Here is a 21,987-nt window from a genome sequence, read left to right on the forward strand (position 1 = left end):
TCTATGGTTTGAAAAGGTTTTAATTAGTGGAATGTTAAAACACATAGAAAGCTAAAGATTCTGTGAGTGAATGGAAAAAATTAGAAAAAGAAATATGTTGGGAATGAATAGGAAAAGAGAAATAGTTATTTTATTTTAATTTTGAGTTTGGTATATGTATGGATAAGAGAAGGGCCCAGAAGATTCTCTCTTTCCATGTGGCACCAATCATATACATAACACTGAAATGATTGATTGCCATCTCAGATCTCAACCATAATTGTGTTTTTTTATGGAATTGCATCAGACGGCTGAGATTTTTTGTGGACATTGTTAATGGAATTTCAATAATAATGTGTAACCTAAACCCCCAAAACCAATCATCATTTTAATAATACCCTTTTTGCCTTCCTTCATTCTTTCTTTATGCTTACCCCCCCCCCAAGTACACACACATAATTCATTTTTAGTCTACCTCCTAATTTTAACGTTAATCCATTACTTCAAAACATGAAAATCACCATGTTTATACTTCCTCGTATGAGATCACTCGAGTCGTCGTAATTTAAATTTTGTTTTCGTGTTATTGACCATATAATGGGGTGATAATCACTCGGTTGAAGTTGATTTTTCAACCAAATCACCGTTGAACGAATCGACTATGGTTGGTTTAGTAAGTAACAATTATAATGAATAGCAATTTTAGGAATAATAAAAAAAATTGCAAATATAGTAAAATCTATTAGTGGTAGACTTTGATAGATTTTGTATATACTTAATTGTTTTGAATCTAATCGTTATATTTGTATTTATCTATTTAGTAAATGTTCAAATTAACTTCGACGCATCAATGAGTAAATGTGTCGATTATTGGTTGGTCGGTCTAACTCTAAGATTTTTTTTTTAAATTTCTCGATTTGAAACTTTTTCGAACCAACACCAATAACCTACTGACCAACTTTGATTTGGTCGGGTTGTTCGATTTTTCGATCTATGATGTTCAACCCTAATAATGGGGTTAAAAAAATGATCGAGTAAATGAGCACGTGAAATAAAATAAAATTTAACTATCTTTTTGCCTTTCCATTGTTATTTGCCACTTCATCATGCTATTAAGAGAAAAAAATCACATTCTAAAAACTTACCCAATAGTGATTAGAGACAAAGAAAGGAAAAAAAAAATATATATATAATATGCCTTTGGTTGATCAAATTGTTAATAGAAAATAGAAAATAGAAAAGAAAGGAAGAGTTGGAGTTGGAGTTGGGAGGGTAAAGTTGAATGAATAATGTGTATGTAAGATTTGAGTGGTCACGTGAGTGGCAGGGTTTAAAGTGTAAACAATGTTTGGAGTTGCCCTTAATTTTATCATATCGGCCTTCACATGCAGATGCAAACAATAATATATATTATGTAAATGCATCGGATGATATTGATCCTAATGTCATTTGCCACCATACCTTACCAATACATTCCCCCAAACTCATTTTCTTCCCAAATTACTACTTTTAACAATCAGTTTCAAGCAAAACTCTTAAGATGGTTTTTGAAATTAAAAAAGGAAATGATTTTTGTTTTATAATAACACTTCATGACTATACATAACATTCAACCAATAGTACTCATTTTTTGGTTGCACTTAGGAGTATTCTTAAATACATGTGACCTTTGACCTAAACAAGTTTAGGTTGGATTCTAATCTATTTAATAGAAAGAAGTAATTGTATGATTATTAAATATAGCAAGCAAAGGGGTATTGTTGGAGAGTTGTATTAATATATATAAGACCTGGATGAGAAAAAGTGAGTAAAAGAAAAATGTGTATTGTTTAGTTAATTAACAAAATTCTTTTCTCAGCAGTGAAATGTACGAAACAAAATTCCCATTTCTTTTGTCTTTTCTTCATTTCAATTAATAATATCCCAATATTATTATTATGATTATAATTATAATTAAATTTCTTGACCATCATCAATCAAACTGAATTTCCTTTTTAGCCCCTACCTTCTATACATTTAAAAGCCTTACAACTCGCCTTCTTTACCGACACACGCCGCCCTTCTTCTGCCGCTAAATTTTCCCTCTCGCCGGAACTTCAAGCTTTCCGGCTGCCGTTGCTTATGTTTCTGAGTTCGTTTTGTTTTTTTTCTTTTTCCTGTTAATGCCAATGTCGTCTTTCTCTAAGCGTTCCTCTCTCAGTCCGCCTCAGCCGGCTGTGGCTGCGAATCACGATCTCAAGCAACGAGTTATTGCCTGTCTTAACAAGCTTGAAGACCGTGATACTCTTGCTATGGCTGCCAATGAGTTGGAATCCATTGCTAAGGCTCTTACTTATGACTCGTTCTCGTCGTTTCTCTCTTGCATTCATAATACTGATGCATCGTCGAAGTCGCCGGTGAGGAAGCAGTGTGTGTATCTTATTGGTCTTCTTTCTCAGTCTCATGGAGATGCTTTGTCTCCTTTTTTGTCGAAGATGATTTCCACTGTTGTTCGTCGCCTCCGTGATTCCGACTCTACAATCCGATCTGCTTGCGTTGACGCTACGGCTTTAATGTCGTCGCAAATTACTAAGCCGCCATTCTCGGTTTTTTTGAAGCCGTTGATGGAGACGCTTACACTTGAGCAGGATCTCAATTCGCAGATTGGTTCAGCTCTGTGTCTTGCAGCTGCGGTTGAGGCTGCTCCTGACCCGGATGTGTCGCAGCTGCGGAAGAATTTGACTAAGTTGGGGAAATTGGCGAAGAACGAGGGATTTAAGGCCAAGGCTGCGTTGCTTGTGCTGATTGGGAGTATCATTGCTGTTGGTGGTGCGACGAGTCGGAGCGTAATGGACTGGCTGGTGCCCTGCATTGTTGAATTCTTGAGCAATGACGATTGGGCAGTGAGGAAGGCGGCCGCAGAAACTCTCGGGAGAGTGGCCGTCGCTGAAAGGGATTTGGCGGCAGACTATAAAGCATCCTGTATCATTTCTTTGGATAGTCGGAGATTTGATAAGGTAATGTGCCATTTCTTTTTAGACGGATGAGAATGGGAGACCCAAACGGAAATGTAAAACTTGGGGCCGCAGATTTAAATGTTATGATTGATAATCAATTGGTCCGTTATGCTTAAAATTTGTCATAACTTTTGCTGCTTGAAGAATTTTTAGTTGACTGGGCAAAATATTACAGATCAAGGTCGTTCGGGAGACAATGAACCAAACTTTGGAGTTATGGAAAGAGATTCCTGACGCTTCCGGAGACATCTCAACTGGTAATTTCTTCTATCATTGCTTTCGTTTGATTTTGAATCTGATTAATGGCGATTGAACCTCAATTTCGAATTGTTCATTGTTCAACTTGTTCATCTTTTAAAGAATGTTGAGAATTATTGGATACTTTAAATCTTTAATTATGACGTGAAAGGAAGAACTAGTCCCTCTGGTTAAAAAATCATTGGATTCAGTTTTGTAAGCTTAAAAAGTGAATTAGTTGTCAATATGGTGGCTGTCCAATTCAATGGTTAATGGTCCCAATTCGTCTTTCATTAATGTTTTTTCGATTCTTCGATGGGTCAGATAATGGCAATGGTGGATGCTTTCCTCCCCCTTCCACATGCTCACCTGAACAAAATTTAAGAACGCCGTTGAAGAAAACAGTCCCTACCAGCAGGTCCTCTCCTTTGGATGTATCACGTGTGACTAATAGTAAAAAGATCAGTCCAAAGAACATAGGTAAGAATTCAAGCACACCCATTTCTAAGCTAGAACGCCAGAAATCTTCCAATTGGAGTGTTGAAATAGCAGTATCAAATTCCCCCTCTTCAAAATTTGCTTCCGAGAACAATGCTCCTGGAGGTGGTTCCGAAAACATAGATTTCCAAGAGAATGAAAATTCTCGTCTCAATGCAAAAAGAGTTCTTTATAATAATGTGCGTGACGAGAAAGTTAACAAGTCCAGCAATTTGAGATCTGGGTCTCGCGTAGTTCCATTTGAGGAGCATGATAACATTCAGGAGGATGAGAGTAGAGACTCGGATGTTACTGTTGGCAGCTCAAGTGAAGAAACTTTTGGGAGCCACAAAGAATTTGAAGATATCTCTCTGATTCGTGACCAACTTCGTCAGATTGAGAACCAACAATCTAGCCTTCTAAACCTTCTACAGGTATGCATGTCTTTTCTGACTATGGAATACATACCATAAATTATGTTGCATGTTATTCCTTTTTAGCCCCCGTTGCTTAACCTTTTTTTATCTTTGAAGTTCCCACATGCTCAATGTCGTAACGGACTTTATTTCCATATAAGAGTTAAACATAATTACCATTTTCGTGCCAACGGATGCCTAACTAGACACCTCTTTTTTAAAAAACTTGTAGTTCTATTGAATTATTGTGAATTATAAAACTTATTCTCCCAAATAAAACTGAGAGCCTGGCATTTAATCATTGTAAGTTGGTCTTGGAGTTCTCAGCTAATTGTCTTCATCCAAATTGAAGGTAAGAGTGTCGGTCACATTTGGCGAATACAGGTCATGTTTGGCGGTGGTGGTGGTGGTTGGGGGAAATTATTTTGTTTATTGTCTGGATTTAACTTTTATGAAAATACTTTGACTTTGAATTTCCCTAATTGTAAAGATGCATCGATGGTCGTTTCACACAGCAGTATCGGGAAATGTGTCATTTGCAAGGAAAATAGTGCATTCAAACCATTTCCACGTATTTCAGAAATTGTACATCCATATTCTAATTGCTACCTCTTTGATTGATTAGAAATGTAGTTTTTACCTACTGGAAGTTATCATAAACAAATATTCTGATTGCAATTTCCTTCTTTGTTTCAAATGAATCTAGAACTTTATTGGGAGTTCTCAGAGTGGGATGAATTCATTGGAGAAACGAGTACATGGACTAGAGATGGCATTAGATGAAATATCTTACGACTTAGGATTGTCAAGTGGAAGGGTACCAAATAGCAGTTTTGCTGAAAACTCATGTTGCAAGCTGCCAGGAGCAGAGTTTTTAAGTTCCAAGTTCTGGAGGAGAGCGGAAGGGCGTTATTCTAGCTCAAAATTCTGTTCTACAACACAAGTCTCATCACCTAATGATCCGCATCACACGCTCGATAGAGATTCCGTTACAGAACCATTGAAGCAGAACAACCAAATATTCCGAACAGAAAGAAGGGGAGGATTAGTAATGAATCCGTTGGCCGATATTGATGGCGAATTTAGAGAAAACATGGGTCTGTATCCAAAAAGATTACTCAAGACTATGATCCAAGAAAATGACAATGTGCATATTTACAATGCAAGTGGTACTGATTAAAGTTCTCTGAATTCCTTCAGAAATAGCCATAAACCCCAACAACAGGTAATTGAATATCTAGATTCCTTGCGATTGCTTAATCTTCAATTCTTGATCTCCATATACATTATACAATCTGTTTTGTGCCCATTTACTATGCATGACGCCATTGTCTACAGAAGCGAATGCACTTCAAGTGGTGTAACATTTAAACCCATCTTTATCATTTCTAACTGAAGCATCTCAAGTCAAACTCGAATTTGTTCTTATGTTATTTTGATTAGTAACCATTCATTTGTGATCTTCACTGTAAAGTCTGAACAGAAATTACCCGTTTTTGAAGGCTGTGAGAGCGAGCGAGCGAGCATGGTGGTCCTGAAAATGGCGAAAGCGATGAATGACCAAGTTATTATGGACGGATATTGGAAAATATGACTTCTCAGACTTGGCATTTAACCTCAAGATTGAAGTAAGGTCAGTTTTGGGGTTATTTGTGTCATACATGCATGCTCTCACAAAGGTCTTTTTCCATTATAATGATAATGCCAGAGCCTGTCTTCTTTGCCATGTGAAAACTGACACAAAGAGTAAATTCCTTCTTACAGTTTACTCCATCTTTTCTTTCTCTTCTCTGTCCTCCAAGGTAGAAAAAAGAGCTAATAGTTTTGTTGTATGTATTGGCCAGTGAATAAATTAAAGTCACTTGTTGAATTACTCAGCCCAAGAAATTGAATTTGAGTCTACAAATACTAAAAGAGGAAAAAAGTTAAAGTTACTTTTGGACAATGTAGAACTAAAAGTAGGGCAGACCATCCACCACCTACACAATTAATAGCCAAGCAGCTTTGTTGGAAACTGGAAAGTTTGATATTATAGATCCCTTTTCATATTATCAAATAATGATAAGGGTGCCTCAGTTTTGATGTATATTTTTGTGAGTGAAGAGAAAGTATCTTATTGGACATATGAATCCATACTCCATACTCCATACTTCACATTCATCAGCTATACAATAAAAGGATGCATGAATTTTGTGTATATATGGGAATGGTCAAATATATGAACCAGGAGAGTATCATTGGATTTCATGTGTGCTATGGTACGGTTCGAATTCCTTTTTCTTCCCTCTTCTTTGGTAAGTGGTGATGTTATTATTGAACTTTGAAAATTACTATTGGATTATAAATTTATTAGAGTGTTGGATCAAAATAAAGACTTGCATGATATCAATTAGGAGTATTTATGGGTTGAGTTTGGTTGGATTGACATAGATTTGGGTTAGGATGTATGGGTTTGTTTGAAAAATTACATGTTATTGAAAAATAAATTTGAAGTTAAATAATTAAAACTAAAATAGGGTTTTTTTAAATATAGAAAAGTTGGTGCAAAATTTTCTACATCACTAAAACTAATACAAGTAATAGAAACTATTACATGTCTATAATGGTTTTTTTTTTCTATTTATATAAATATTTTGACATATTTTCTGTTTGTGAAATTTTTTAATTACTTTTCATAATTTTATTTTATGCAAATTTATTTAAAAAATGTAAAAATTTAGTAATAAGTTCAGTGCATACTTGTACAAATATTAAAATTGAACCAACTGTTTCATTTAAGAGTTAAATTTGTACCGTAAACTTCATCACAAAGAGTCATAGGGATTGTAAATAAAGTGTAGTGTTGTAGGACTCACATTGAGAGGCTTTTATTAGCCATGCTTGCTTTGAAAAAGACATTTGAGAGTTACATTTTTTGACTTTTTAAATTCTTGAAGCATAGGCTGTATAGAATAGTCTTATTAGATTAGATTCTATGACCAAATTCTTCAATTATGAAACTTATTGCTTTTAATTTTCTATCACTCTTATTAATGCACCACTAAGATTTGAAGTGTTAGCTTCAATTTTACAAAAACATATAGTCAACCTATTTGATTTTCATTCAAATTTTAATATAATGCATTCCTTTTAATATTCTATGTATCGAATATAATAAGATATAATTACGATCCAAACATTAATTAATTGATTAGGCGATTGGAGAGAGACCATTTTTAGAAAAAAAATGGAAAATATTACAAATCTTTAATATAATAAATATTTCCTCATTTATTTTGTAGCCCTAATTCCTCTCTGTCCAAACTCAAATTTGAAGACGGTTTTTTAGTTCGAGTTGACGAACCGACCGATTCAATCAGTCCAACCGGTTTAAAATTTAACTACGCATCCCACTTACAACTTTTTGTATTAAGAAAGTGATAATATTTAGTTTACCTATCACAAATCCAACAATTTGTATTAGTCTTACCTTCGGGTTCCTATTGAGCTCTTAAAACTCTTTCCCATGAGTGCTCCTTTTGTGCTTGGCTTCTCTAACCTCCTTGAGCATAGAGCTCTTTAAGCTCTCCCTCGTGAGCTAGGCTCCTCTAAGCTCCTATTGAGTTCTCTTCCTAAGCTTCTACGTTCTCTCTTAGACTCCTATGAGTTTACTCTAAGCTCTTATTGAGCCCTCTCCTAAGCTCCTTCATAAGCTCCACTAAGTTCTCTAATAAGTTATCTTGAACTTAGTTGAATTTGTTCATAACATTATCAAACGGTCTCATAGTTTATTTTTGTTTGTTTGTGGGATTTTAAAAGTACGAAGTCTATAAGTAGTTAGTTTCTATTACTCATATATAGACTAAGTTTATTACCATCTATCAAACATAAACTACTATAATTGACAAAGTGATTGAAGTTTAAGACTAGAGGCTTTTATCAACCAATGTTAACTTTCTAGTAAATATTTGTTTGATAACATTTTTTCCCAAGTACATAAATATCGTAGAAGAATTAATTTGGATGATTATCGTTAGAATATAATTAGATACCCAAGGCTGATCTAAATACATAAAACTTATAGAGTTTATGGCATAATATATCCATGGACAAACTTATATATTATTACTAAACAGATTCTATCATTCATCAAAGAATTCATTTGACTATATTTGCAATTAGCTTTTAAGTTTCTCTACTTTTGCTAGATTTTAATTAACGGGTAGCCATTACTCTAATTTGAATTTCAAAAAATCACCACTTAGGTCTAACTACTATCTATATTGTCTAAAAAACTCTACATCTAGTTTTCATCATTCTTATTTTACATTTTTGCATTTATTTTATATATTTTTGTAGAGGTTAATCTATAACAATAAATATTACAAAGAAAAACAATGAGTCATCTCCAAAGAAAAAGTAGTGCTGATTGATATTTCATAGAGGAATGGAAATAAATTGTTTAGTTCATTCAAGAATTTGTATGAAATTTTAAATGGCTTCAACATTTATTTAAAATGTTAAGTAAAACTCTCTTGAACAAAACATTGTAGATCCATCACTAATAACTATTGCAAACTAGATCGATCAATAATCTTATCATAAACGAAAACTACAAGGCAATTTACCGTACCTTATAAACAACTTTGAACATTAGTAGTATTAGAACAAGTCGAAAAATAACATATACAAAGAGATTATAGTATATGAGCAATCCTTTGTCACTGCTTATTTTAAAACATAGAAACATCAAAATACAATTACTATAGGTAATGAAAATACATAATAATTAATGTTTTCTGTTTCTAAGATATAATTACAATTATAACCGTTAGATTCAAAATAATTAAGTTATAACAATATTTTAAAAAATTACAAAAATCTGTCGAAGTCTATCAATTGTCGATAGACTCGTATGAAGGTCTATCATTGGTAAACCGTGAGAGTAGAAGCTTGTGATAGAGTTTGTTATATTTACCATTTTTAAAAAAGATATTGTTATATACGTAATTATTATTCTTAAAATTGATACGGATTATAATAACACAAACTAAAATGCTATCATTTAAACAAAAACGAGTAAAATGCTAATGCGTGTTGTTGATTCCGGGGGCCAATCTAAAGATATATATCAACCATCAAAGCAAAAGTGTATTAAGTAGATAGAACAACCAAGGACGATAAAAAAAGACACATTCCGCAGGGTCCAAAATTGCTTTTGAAGTTATTAAAAGTACTCTTAGGGATGTCAGAAGATTCAAAATTCCAACCATAGCATAAATTTGAAATGGAAGAAAGGGGAGAGAAGAAGAAAAATATACAACTTTGATAGATAATAAATAAACAGTTCAGTTGCTGCTGCAGTTTTCATTCATTAGCCATTGGGATATCTCAAACATAAATAATATTACAAGCGTTCCAAAAATCAGCTCTCTACTTTGAAAAGGTAAAATTACAGAGCACAAGAAAGGTTATTGCCGCTTGCTCGTGTTCGTGTTCGTTCTTAAGGAAAAAAAGATATACAAGATAATAGGCCTCTGATGCCTTTCTGTCATTTTTCTTCATCAATCAAATCTTGAGCACCATTTAACAACAGAGCAGCATCAGCACAAACTCGGAAACAAAAGAATGGTGAAAGCTTAAACAAAGAGTGATCCTTTAGAGTCAAATTCACAGTAACACGGCAGATAGAAGGGGAATTACAAGCAGCCGATGGACAAAGAGAGTTTACAAAAAATAATCGGGGGTCTTGCGTGTGGTATCAGGTTCGATTTGCCTAGGTGCAGGGTCAAACTGAAGAAAATTTTGATCCATATTCTCCCCAATCTCAAGGATTGCAGCCATATTCCCACATCGATAACAATAATTTGGAGCACTAAAAACAGTCACCACATTCTTGTCCTACAATAACAGAAATACAAAAAAATAAAAAATGTACCAACCTCCTTTTGAAGAAACAGAAAATCAAAATCCAAAAGCAAAAGCAAAACAATCAACCCGGATTCACGCACCTGACACCAATTGTATCCCTCCATTACAAGCTGGTGGGCTCTTGATATCAGCGTTAGCCCATTCGTGTGGTTAAATTGAGTCGCAATGTCCTGCCCAAAAGTATATCCAGCACCACGCGGAGATATTCCCCAACCACAGCGGTCATCAGGGTCAGACCATAAGAGATCACACATCGGTCCCTCATGTGGAACCTAATAATAAATTCAAGATGAAAACAACACACGGGTTAGGAATACAGAAACATCTCATGATTTCCCCAATACTGCAGTATGGTATGGAATCCAACTTTTGAAAAAAGAAGTCAAAATCAAGTAACATTCTTTCATACTCCAAAAATAATTAAATTGGACTTCATTCTAGACCAAACACTTCAACATCTCAATCAGAACCATTTTTTTAGTGAGAAAATAATTGAGAAATAAATGAAAGAACACAAGAGGTGTCTACAAAAAGAAAGCCCCACCAAAAGAGCTAAAGAGTCGAACAAATACAAAAAGGGCCGCAATCAAGCAAAAGATTCATTAGATGATTACCAAAAGCCTTAAGACAAGCCCAGAGATTTGCACAGTTGGCTCATGCAAAATTAACAGAGATATGACGACACTTCCATAGAATAGTTGTTACATAAAATACTTCCACGAATTTCCTTTCCATAGTATCCCTTTACGAAATTAGCTCTTCCATTGATACTATATGTCCTTTGAGAAGGCCAGAAGGGGCAAATAGGGATGGAGGCAACCAGTTGGTTAGCTTGAAGATGGATACGGCCTCACAGATTAATGAAGGTCTGAGGGTAGGAGATTCAAGAAGAAGAAATTCTGCTTTGCTCTTAAAATTATAATGGAAATTTGCTCAAAATAAAACAGCCTTTTCGAAAAGCCAATCTGGGCACACTGATAGCAGCTGGCTTCCAAATTTAATTAAGCAGTCCAAGTACGGCCCCTGGAAACACATCAGTAACAAATAGAAGTTTCTTTGAAATTCATATCAGTTACAAGGTAGGAAATGGGGAAACAATTCAGATATTAGAAGATAATTGGGCCACAAGAAAACCGTTTTGTGAGGAGTTCCCTCCTTCAATGCAATAGCCAACTCCAAAAGGTTTTCTATCCTCAATTGTTGGTCTGCTGTGGGTGAAGCTCGAGACACTCAGAAGATGTCTCCTTGATGGAACAGTCTCACCATAATTTAGAGGGGGAAAGATCAATCAAAGAGAAGGATCAAGTTTGCTGGCTTCCAGAGAATTCAGGGTTTTTTCTTCCAACAAGTCGGCCTCCAACTTATTACATGGAAACACCACTTATTTGAATCAATTTCTCACCAAGTTCTCATCTAAAACTTTCTCACTAAGTTGATATAAAAAACAAGAGATTGTTCATTTGATCCATAGCACATTGCAGTCTAAACAAGATGGATATAATACAAAGAATACACCAAAAGCTGGGAATACCGACCGCCTTTTTCTTCACTGTCAATTTGCTTAGAAGGCTTGAACGATGTTCCTCACTAATCTTTTTTTTATATGGCTTGGTGTCCTCCAAAAGGTGTTGAAGATTTCCTTTTCAAATTGCTATCAGCTATCTGGTAGGTGGTTTACAAATTACAAAAGACAAGGATTTTGTGGAACAACGTTAGTAGAAGTCTCCTTTGGAAAGAAAAGAACAACCCTCCAAATAAGTTCTTCAAGTAACTTTTCTCCTCTTTTTCTGAAAATGTACATCTTACAGCCTTTACTTGGACTTCATTACACAATTCTTTTTGTAACAGAGCATTTTCTGATTAGTTTAGATTGGAGAACTTGCTTTATCAACCTCCCAAATTAGGCTTCCATATACCCATAAGGTCTTTAGACTGGATGTTCTTCTCCTTTGTTGAATATATTTGTTATGTTTCCCACCAGAAAAGAGTATAATACTACCACGGAAAATAACACAGTAGGGTTCTTCTGACGCCAAAATCCAGATGATGAGATGAATACATGGTCATAGAGGGGATCAAAGAATTAGATGAATCTTCTCGAGCATTCCTTTTATTTTGTAACAGTAAAAAAAGTAATTTTTTCATTTGACTCAAATATTTTGCAAAAGCAAAACGAACCCACTAATAACGATACATATGCATTGTATCTATATATATTCATTTATTTTGTCAGCCATTGTTTAACATATAAGTAAACCATTCTGTTAATAGATCGATTTTTTAAAAGTATACCAGAGGATAATGGCTTTGTCGAGACTGAGCAGAGGGTTAAAAGAAAGCATGCGTTTTAAGTTTTAAATATTATAATCATGTGCTTATGAACATCACACATTAATACCTCTTGAATTCGGTCCAAAGCTCTGATGTTATCCAAGGTATCCAAAGATGGAGAAAGTCCTCCATGCAAACAAAAAACCTGCGCTCGGATAATGATAACCTATTAGAACCCATAAAACAATTCAAACAAGGAATTTATGTATGAACACAAACCTGGCTCTCAATTAGAGCTGTAAGAGGTAAATAATCAAAGAGGTCGGTGAAGTGCTTCCAGACATTTGCATTTCCATATTTTCTCAAACACTCGTCATAGAATCCATAACTGAAACGAAACAAAATGAGATAATAAAAAAATACAAAAAGATAACTGGAGTAACCAGCAAGCAACACTGGATAATAGTAGTATATGTAAAATGAAAATATAACAATTTGCCACCTTATTAAATATGTGAATTTTCATAAGCTAGACAACCAAAACCCCTGATCCTACAACACTTTGACGTATGGAAACTAGGATTGTGGATGTTGAGGGATTTAAACCTCGGAATCAAATTTGAGTAATTCCTAATCAATTTGAATGCCAACAAGTTTTAATGTTCTGGTTATTGATCCATCACACTCCGTGTCTTTGCATGTGATAACAGAAACACATGATAACTTACACTAACACTTAGCCTTAGGAAAAGATTATATATGAAAATTACTGAGTCTGTGATGTGAAAATTATCACTTTACAAAAAGTTCAGTAGAAAGTGGTGGAATCCTACAGAGATTCAGTATAATAGACGAACAGGCATCCAGCTGCATTCTTGATAGAGGCCATAATATTAAAAAAGAAACCAATAATTGTACTTCAGACTTTCCTTTGCAGACGACTTAAACACGCAACAGGGTATTGTTAGTGGTAGAGTGACCTTGCTGCCAAGATCCACTGAGATTCTACCCGCTGTTGCTCCAATTTAAAAAAATGTACTTCAGACTTTGTTCTTGTAGATTGAAGCCCCCTTTTTTCTAATTTATTGCTGAGACTTTTTTCATTTTATTATAGCCCCCTTTCCTGTTCTTTCCTTTCTTAAAATGAAAGCTTGTTTGGGGACCAGACAAAATTCCAGAAAAGCTTGAAGATATCCTCACGTCCAAACTGATACAGCCTTTGAAAGTAGATTTTGTGAGATCAGAACCACCATTTTTTTTTGTCCATACTGAATCAAGCTATTGAAGGATTTGGATTTCAAAGGTCCATATAATACAATTACAACAGGGAGAGCCAGCCATGACCATTTAAAACGGCAGACAGTTATGAACTTATAATAAAGCATTACAAACAGAAAAATACAAGCAGAAATAAGGGAACGACACAGTTTCAGGGAAAAATGTAAAAAGAAAAAAAAAAAGGTCCACTGGTGGAAGCATGGGGTAAATACAGTCTCTTGACAAGTACAAAAAACTTAATACTATGTTGACAAGTACTAAAAACTTCAGTTTAAATAATGTAAGAAAGTAGATGAATATAAATCATCTTACACTTGAGTTATCTGCCTGCTCTCATGATTTCCCCTCAAGATTGTAATTCTATCTCTATAACGAACTTTTAGAGCCACTAGAAGTGTAACAGTCTCCACAGAATAGTATCCACGGTCTGCACCAGTGATACATTGATTAATGATAATGAGCAAACAATACAAGTGCATTGCACATGAGAGATAATTCAACATATCAACTACCTAGCACATCATTCAATAGAAGACAGTGAACAATACATTTCTTCAAAGGGAAACAAACTCTACTAGAAACCGAGGAACATATCTGTTGATTATTTTCACTTGAACAATCATCTTTCCTTTTTTTTATGGAAAACAAATAACACATTGACATAGAAAAAAAATATTACAAGAAATAAGAGATTTTTATTTTGCTAAATATCCATGACCGTGAGTGTCCATGCAACTTATATGCACATAGTCTAATCTCACGAAACAACCAACTTAACCCTACAACATTTGAGTGTCAAGGAAACTCATATGATATTAAACCCTAGGTAGGTAGTCACTATGGATTTAACACATCACATCTTAGTCCTTTATCAAGCTCAATTACTTCTATTTACCAAGAGGCCAACTCAAGATGGTTAAGAAAGAAAAGATACAAAAAGCTTCCAACTAAACAAAATTAAAAATTTTATAAAACTAATTTCCCTGCCAAGGGATGATTATACATAAAGGTGGGAAGAAAAAAATCATAATCTACAGAATTTAGTATTCTTGACTAACAAGGAAATTAAAAAAAGAAAAAAAAAAAAGAAAAGAAAAGGTGGTTAAAATACCATTTTGACCCATATATTTTAGGATTGGTTTAATTTTAGTCCTTGTACTTTCAAATGTCCAATGTTAATCTCTATACTTTCCACAAATCTTAATTTAATCCTTCAAAGTTCAATTTTATCGAATTTGGTTAAATAATAATGATAATTTTCATGCGAGAAAATAAACATAAAATTTTTCTAAACTTTATAGTGGAAAGATTCATAGATAATAATAAAAAAAAATTAGAAAGACTAGAATTGGATATTTGAAAGTAATTGAACAAGTTTCAAAGTCTAGGGACCAAAATGCAAAAAGTACATATCTAACCCATATTATATCCCAACAGCATGCTTATCCTACGAGGTACACTTTAAGTTTTTCAAGCCGTATGATCAAACAAAGAGCTGATCTCCATATTTGCACTAACCTTATATAGACGTATCGTCCCTAGATTTACTTGTACACATCCACTAGCAAAAGGTAATGAAAAAAAAAAATCAATGTCTCAAAATCTTGAAATTTGGGATTTACAAAGTTCTTCATCTCCAGAGGGATGGAGATGATGGTGTCGGATGAAACTTGAGTGAGGGAGAAAGTTCCCTTTGTCGGACCTACTAAACAATACTCAGAAAATAAAGTCTGACTAGTCCTAAATCTTGTTCAACTACTGTGGGGTTCTTGACCCCAAGGCAAACTATATAGATATTTACAAGCCAGATCCTATGAACCTTTTTCATGCTCTTCCATCTTTTCCCTTTTACTAGGAAAGAAAACCTTTTATTTATATGAGAAATACTGTACACAAGAGGGAAGATAGGCAAGGAGCCCACCAATCACAAGACATTAAAGGATCAAGGCTTCCTTGTGCCAAGGACAAAGTTCAACACTTCTACTTATACACGTTCAATGCAGTCTCTCAATGTTGTTTCAGTGTAGGAAAACATGAACAAATAATTAGGAGATTCTAATTTGTGTTGGCTAAATACAAAATGACAAGTTCACAGATGGTCAATTGATGGTACGCGAAGAACACCAACATACTACCCAAAGCTGGGGGTTAACTCCATGGTTTCAAAGTGCTTTTCACAAGACACCACTCAATGAAAATAAGTTCAAAACTACCAATTGTATCTTTAAGGATTCTACTCAACCAGAGACCACTCAAAACTTGAAACAATGGATTCTAATGTGTGTCAAATCTTAATAGGTATCCCCATCATAAAATTTCTTCAGAAACAACATTCCAAATGATAACTTGCTCCTAATCCAACAACATTCTACAATATTTATCATCACCAAACTTATAAGATTTCATCAAAAGTTGGTGTTCAACAAAGGCTTGCAAGCCAAAGATCTAAAAAACATCTAGGTGCGTGTTATCCTTTTGACAACTACACCAATTAATCACATAAATCTTTACTTAAACAAAGAAAATGCAAATCTTATGGCAAACATTCCAACTGTAACCAAATTTTCTATGAAAAAGAATGAGAGAATACTACAATAAAATTCACATTTTTTCCCCTAAAAGAACGTAAGAAACAATTTCATAGGTTGATGATATAAAATGGGGTGGGTTGGTTGGTGGGGTAACCAAACCCCAAGCCAAGCTAATTGGAATGACAGGAACCAATTAAACTGGCTAAAGGAGTGCTTTTTTTTGTTTGTTTTGGGAGATGGAAACAACTTTTATTGAGAAAAAAAATGAAAGAATACATAGGCATATGAAAGAACAAGCCTACAAAAAGGGAGCTCTCTTTACAAGAACGGACTCCAACCATACAAAATAGTTACAAAAAAGATTGTGAAACCAAAGCCCATTGGGACCAAATCTCCGAGGGCCCTTTTCCACACCCCTAAACAAATTACTATTCTACATTTCTACTCGCCCCACAAGACTCCAAAGATCACACACACCCACACCATCCATAAAAAACAACCATTCTCCCCAAAAGGCATATTGAGAAGGAACTCCTTGATAATCGCACTAGCATCTCTGTGATGAACAAGCGTAAACGAATATAGTCCAAAATTTCCTCCGCCTAGCAACAAATAGTACAACAAAAAGACCCAGCAAGCGAAGGAAACTTCGTCGCAAACCGATTTAACATGTTAGCATGGTCAACCAAGAAGGCTAAAGGAGTGTATAAACTACAGTTTTTGGAAGGAGAATAACATTTCCATCAAGTGAAGACAACAAAAGTGAATGTCAAAGAAGTTATGCAGGTATTGACTTCCTTCTCTATGATCTGTCTTCGTTTAAGCTCCATTTCCTTTGTTATTTTGTCGATATTAGAATACCCATCATTTCCCCCCCTTTTCCTTCATCTCTATGTGTAGCAATTTTATACCCAATAATTTATACAGCAATCACTTAACAGTTTGCACAAAACATTTACAGCTACTCCTCAATAGAATATTTTCGTTTTAGTCTGGGTATATGAACATATGACTTGTGCTTAGACAAATGTCTCAATTAGGCCTTTAAGGAGGTTTTACACCTTCAAAACACAGATATCTGATAAAGCGCGATCAAATGCAGCCTTGTCAAACTAAACCTCCACTAAGAACTATATCCATCAAATTAACAGCCAAGAATATAAGACAAACAAGGTGAACAAATATAATGGCAAGGATGCTAAAAAACGGCCACAACGCTAATCAGAATTGAAATTTGACCTATCTATGAATCATAAAAACGAAGTAAACCCCAAAATCAACCATGTACGGTGACTAACCTAGCCTCCGCTCCGCATGTGATATGCATATTAGATTAGTACGAAGACTAGAAAAAAGCAGTGCTAAACTAAAAATCATAAATCTAAAATCCATATAATGGATAGAAAAATTAGGGAGAGGAAATAATAATAATAATAGGAATAATTAATAAGAAGAAGCGTTTTGAAGGGGAAAGTAGAGAAAGATAGTATGAAGTTGAAAAGCGGTAAAAAGGAGATTGGGAGTGAAAAACTGACCAACATAATCACCCATGAAGAGATAATTAGTATCAGGAGCATTCCCTCCTATCCGAAAAAGTTCAACGAGATCATAAAACTGGCCGTGAATATCCCCACAAACAGTGACGGGGCACTTGACCGGCTGAACGTTCCATTCCTCAACCAAAATGGTCCTAGCCTGATCACAAAGAGTCTTAACCTCAGCCTCGGAAAGAGGCTTACACTCCATCAGATGCTCGATCTGACGGTCCAGATCCGCGTGAGAGGGCATGATGGGGGTGTAAAGGAAGAGTTGAGATCCGTAATTAGAGATCGAAGATTGAGAAGGGAGTGGGGGGGATCGAGAAGGAAAGGATCTCTCCACGCAGCGGGAGAGAAAGGGGGAGAGGGAGAGAATCCGTGGTTATGAGAATCGGATTACTGGGAAAGCATGAAAAAGAAAGAATTTGATTGAGGTGAGGAGAATCGAGGAGGAAAAGGAAGAAGAAGAAGAAGAAGAAAGCAGATGGATTGAAGTGGGGAAGCTGGGATCATCTGTTGTTAGCTGGTTGGGGATTTTGAGTTTATGGAGTTTTTCTCGGGAAAATGATGTAAAAATGGGAGAGATGGAATTTTTTGTATTTTATGTGTTTAAGGGGAAAATATTGAAAGAAGGGATTTGGCAGATGGGAGTGGGAGGGAGAGGAGAACGAGAGAGAGAGAGGGAGGAGACCTCCTCCAATGCAAATACAAATACAAATGCAAATGAAATGTGGGATTACTACTCTCCCACATTCCATTCCTATTTTTATTCTTTTAAATCATACCATACCATTTCTTTAAATATTTCAATATCAAATATTTAAAAAATATAGCCAAATTTTATAAATATACACATTCAAATTAATTTTCCAGAAAAAAAAAAAAAAGTCTTGTTTTCATCGTTAATTCTCTCCCACATACCAACGTCAGCTATTTCAATTTACATAAATTTGTATATTATTGTATAAAAGGTTTGAATGGCTAACATGTTGGACTAAGGTAAATAGAGTTGCAAATAAACATAGGTTGGATTTCTTTTCTCTTAAATCTCAACCATTTTCGTGTAAAATAAAACAAAATTTCATTCCAGTTTTCATAAATTATTCAAATATATTTTGAAAGCTCTAATTTATATAAAATTTTAGTTTTTAACATCATTTATTATCTGTCATTTTCACTGTCAATTGTCAATTGTGGGAAGTATGTATTGGATAAAAAAAATATGATTATTGTTATTAAAATTGAAATTCTGGATTTAAGACTAAAATGGACCAAACTTAATTTTTTTTTATTAAAATATATAAAACTATATTAAAACAAGTTAAAATATTGACAAAACACCATCATTTATTTACCATAAACTTTAATAGAGTAAGATAGATAGATTAATACATACGTCTAATTTATTTGTATTATGATAGACCTACACCGTAATATATGATATATTATCGATAGAATATTTTGTTATTTAAAATAATTTTTAAATTGATAGGATGACGAGTTGATTGTATTATTGTATTATATTTTAAAATTGAATGATGGTTTGGTGGGAGAGAGGAATAAGGAAAGGAGGGAGAAATTTGATTTTCCCGGTGGCTCCGCTGAACGAAAAATAAAAAAGGTTAGTGCCACGTGTTTAGTAAGGGTTGGAGTGCACATTTTGGGTTAAATCTTTAATTCATAGTACAATAATATTCAAATTTCATCTCAATCCTATCACTATCAATATTCAATACCACCATTTTCATTTACTCACTACCAAATATACAAAAAAAAAAAATACTTTTTTAACCATTTATAAAATACAGTAAACTTTTATAAATTGTTTCTATTATTTTCTTTTCTACTCTATAAAAATTTCTCTTATATTTTCTATTTTCACTTTTAAACTTTAAATTGAATGGAGAATCGTACAAAATAATAAAGTTGATAAAATATGTACAACATATAATAAAATTTTAGATTTTATTCATAGTAGACATTGATAGATGTTGATGTTTCTATTTAGAGGTGTTCAAAATGAAGTTGAAAACCGAAATGAATCACTAATCGAATCGAAACTGAATGCATACGGTTTGATTCAGTTTCTATTTCAAAAAACCGCATAAAATTCAGTTTGATTCGGTTTAAGATGTTAAGAACTAATTCTCAAACCGAACCCAATTGCTTTATTTAAAAAAATTAAATATATATAGATATATAAATAATATGTTAATAATATGATTTTTTTTAGACTTCAAAGCGGTATAGACGCAAAAATCAATGAGAGGAACGAGAAAGAGAAGAACGACATAATCAAAACGTAAAGTACAAGTTGTATTGACGAAGTTTGTATGAATCTAGGACTTTTATTTATCTTAGGTGGATTTCGAAACTTCTATGTTTTGATGGACTTTCAAATTTCAATGTTTGGAACATCTATGTCTGTAATTTTTTGAAATTTCTATGTTTGTAACTTTGTATAAACGGTTCGGTTTTGATTTGATTTTATATAAGCATATGTGGTTCGGTTCGGTTTCAAATAAGATTTTTTTTTTTTTTTTTTTTTGTGGTTTGGTGTAGTTTTAGCTTCAAATCGAACCAAACCGAACTGCAAACACCGTTATTTCTATTAGTGACGTTGGTAGATAGTGATAGAAGTCTATAAAATTATATCATTAATAGAATCTAAAATTTAAATATTTTAATTTACTTGACATTTTTAAAATGCTCATTTTTTATTCTATTTATACTAGAAAAACTTTTAATTTTATTATATTTTACATTTTTGTTAGTTTTAGGATAAGTAATTATCAAATAATTTAGTTCAACTGATATAAAATATACATCAACATGACTAAGACAAAAAAAAAATAGAGGTGTAACAGTTGAACTGTATTGAAATTGACAAATTAAATTGGTATTTAGACTCCATCAACAAACCATTTTTATTTATCTATTATTGATAGATTATTTCTATATTTATCGATTGTTGATGAACTATTTATATGTTTATTATCGATTAAGAAAGAAAAAAAATAGTAAAAATTAATATATCAATGATATACCATTTTTAATCATATTGACATGACATATCACCCATAGAATTAAGAGCAAACTAAATGTTAACTATCCGCAGATTAAAAATCTATAGTGTATATAAAAGTTTGGATGAGAATAATTTTTTTTTCCCATTTTTGAACCTTCTTTAGAAGTAGCTTCTATAATTAGGTAGACGACAATATTGTCCTTTTCCATTTTTATGCTAATTGAAGAAAAAATGTGATGGTTTTATTAATTAACTAGGTTAATTGTAACTTATGAATAACTAATAGTTTAATAAAACCGAAAGTCTTTTCAACTCCTAATAGCTTAAAAAAATCAAACTTCGTAACTAAGAAACAATTTCATAGTTAAGAAATCAAAAAGTTCATCTTCTAAATATAAATAGTTAATAATCCGTTTAATTATTAATTCAAACACAAAATAGAATGAATAATGAGCTAGCTTTTAAGCAAATTCTTAAATATGGATGATTATAAAATATGTTTTTCTACGTCACAATTTGCACAATTTGAGGAATAGTTAATTTATTTTTCTAAACCGTTCAATGGTCTAAAAATCATTAAAGAACTATTTATGAAAGGAAAATTAATAAATTAAAAATGAAAATATTTAACAAAAAGAAAAAATGAAGCTATTAAAATAAAAATGAAAACACATGACACATGAGGTAAAACTAGTATAAATTAAATACCATCATAATCATATCTTATTAAGGTATATAAGCAATATATCTAATAACAAACAACGGGAGAAACTAAATGAAATATTATTCATATATATTTTGATTCCCTAATTAAAGGAAATATTTGTAGTAATTTAACAAACTATAGTTGGATTTCATTTGTTAAAACCTTGAATTACATCTAAATTTGCATACAAAATTTAATGTGAAACCTTGGCAATATATATTTTCTTTTTGGTATTAGTCGTACTATGCATTTACGAAGAATGCTTTTTTATAATGTGTTTATTTTATTGGGTAGAATCATGAATTTGGCTCCTAATATTTAACTTTTAAGGAAGGAAAAAAAATATTTGTATAGAAAGTTTAGGAGTTGTTCTTCAATCTTCAATCTTTATTTTTTTGACCTTAAAAGTAGTTGAAGAAATTGGGTCAAACAAAGTACAAAAGGAACAATTCCGCCCTTTGAATAACGACTACACGCCCCTTTTTCTTTTTTATTATTATTTTAAAATTATATTTTTTTAAAAAATGTTTGATAAATTAGTATATAGTTTAGTAAAATTAAAGTCATTTTTTGCTACTTGGTTTTATATTTACTCATCAAAGCTGATCATGCAATTCTAT

General features: G+C 33.1%; 2 protein-coding genes across 2 annotated transcripts; one reads left to right on the forward strand and one right to left on the reverse strand.

Annotated features, from left to right (window-relative positions):
- Nucleotides 1-2,010: 2,010 nt before the first annotated feature.
- On the forward strand, nt 2,011-6,383 carry LOC101219826 (TORTIFOLIA1-like protein 4). The gene is made up of 5 exons (XM_004146750.3): nt 2,011-2,975; nt 3,151-3,232; nt 3,537-4,123; nt 4,812-5,330; nt 5,608-6,383. Exons 1-4 carry the CDS (start codon nt 2,142-2,144, stop codon nt 5,283-5,285), a joined length of 1,977 nt encoding a protein of 658 aa, XP_004146798.1. The 5' UTR covers nt 2,011-2,141; the 3' UTR covers nt 5,286-5,330; nt 5,608-6,383.
- Nucleotides 6,384-9,388: 3,005 nt separating this feature from the next.
- LOC101210127 (serine/threonine-protein phosphatase PP2A catalytic subunit) lies at nt 9,389-18,331 on the reverse strand. Its single transcript, XM_004146712.3, has 6 exons — nt 17,631-18,331; nt 13,877-13,991; nt 12,566-12,674; nt 12,414-12,491; nt 10,096-10,287; nt 9,389-9,985 (listed from the first exon to the last, which is right to left on the reverse strand). The coding sequence occupies exons 1-6, from the start codon at nt 17,881-17,883 to the stop codon at nt 9,812-9,814; spliced, it is 921 nt and encodes a 306-aa protein (XP_004146760.1). The 5' UTR covers nt 17,884-18,331; the 3' UTR covers nt 9,389-9,811.
- Nucleotides 18,332-21,987: the final 3,656 nt, after the last annotated feature.

This window comes from Cucumis sativus, chromosome 6, assembly GCF_000004075.3.
Source record: "Cucumis sativus cultivar 9930 chromosome 6, Cucumber_9930_V3, whole genome shotgun sequence".
Classification (NCBI taxonomy): domain Eukaryota; kingdom Viridiplantae; phylum Streptophyta; class Magnoliopsida; order Cucurbitales; family Cucurbitaceae; genus Cucumis; species Cucumis sativus.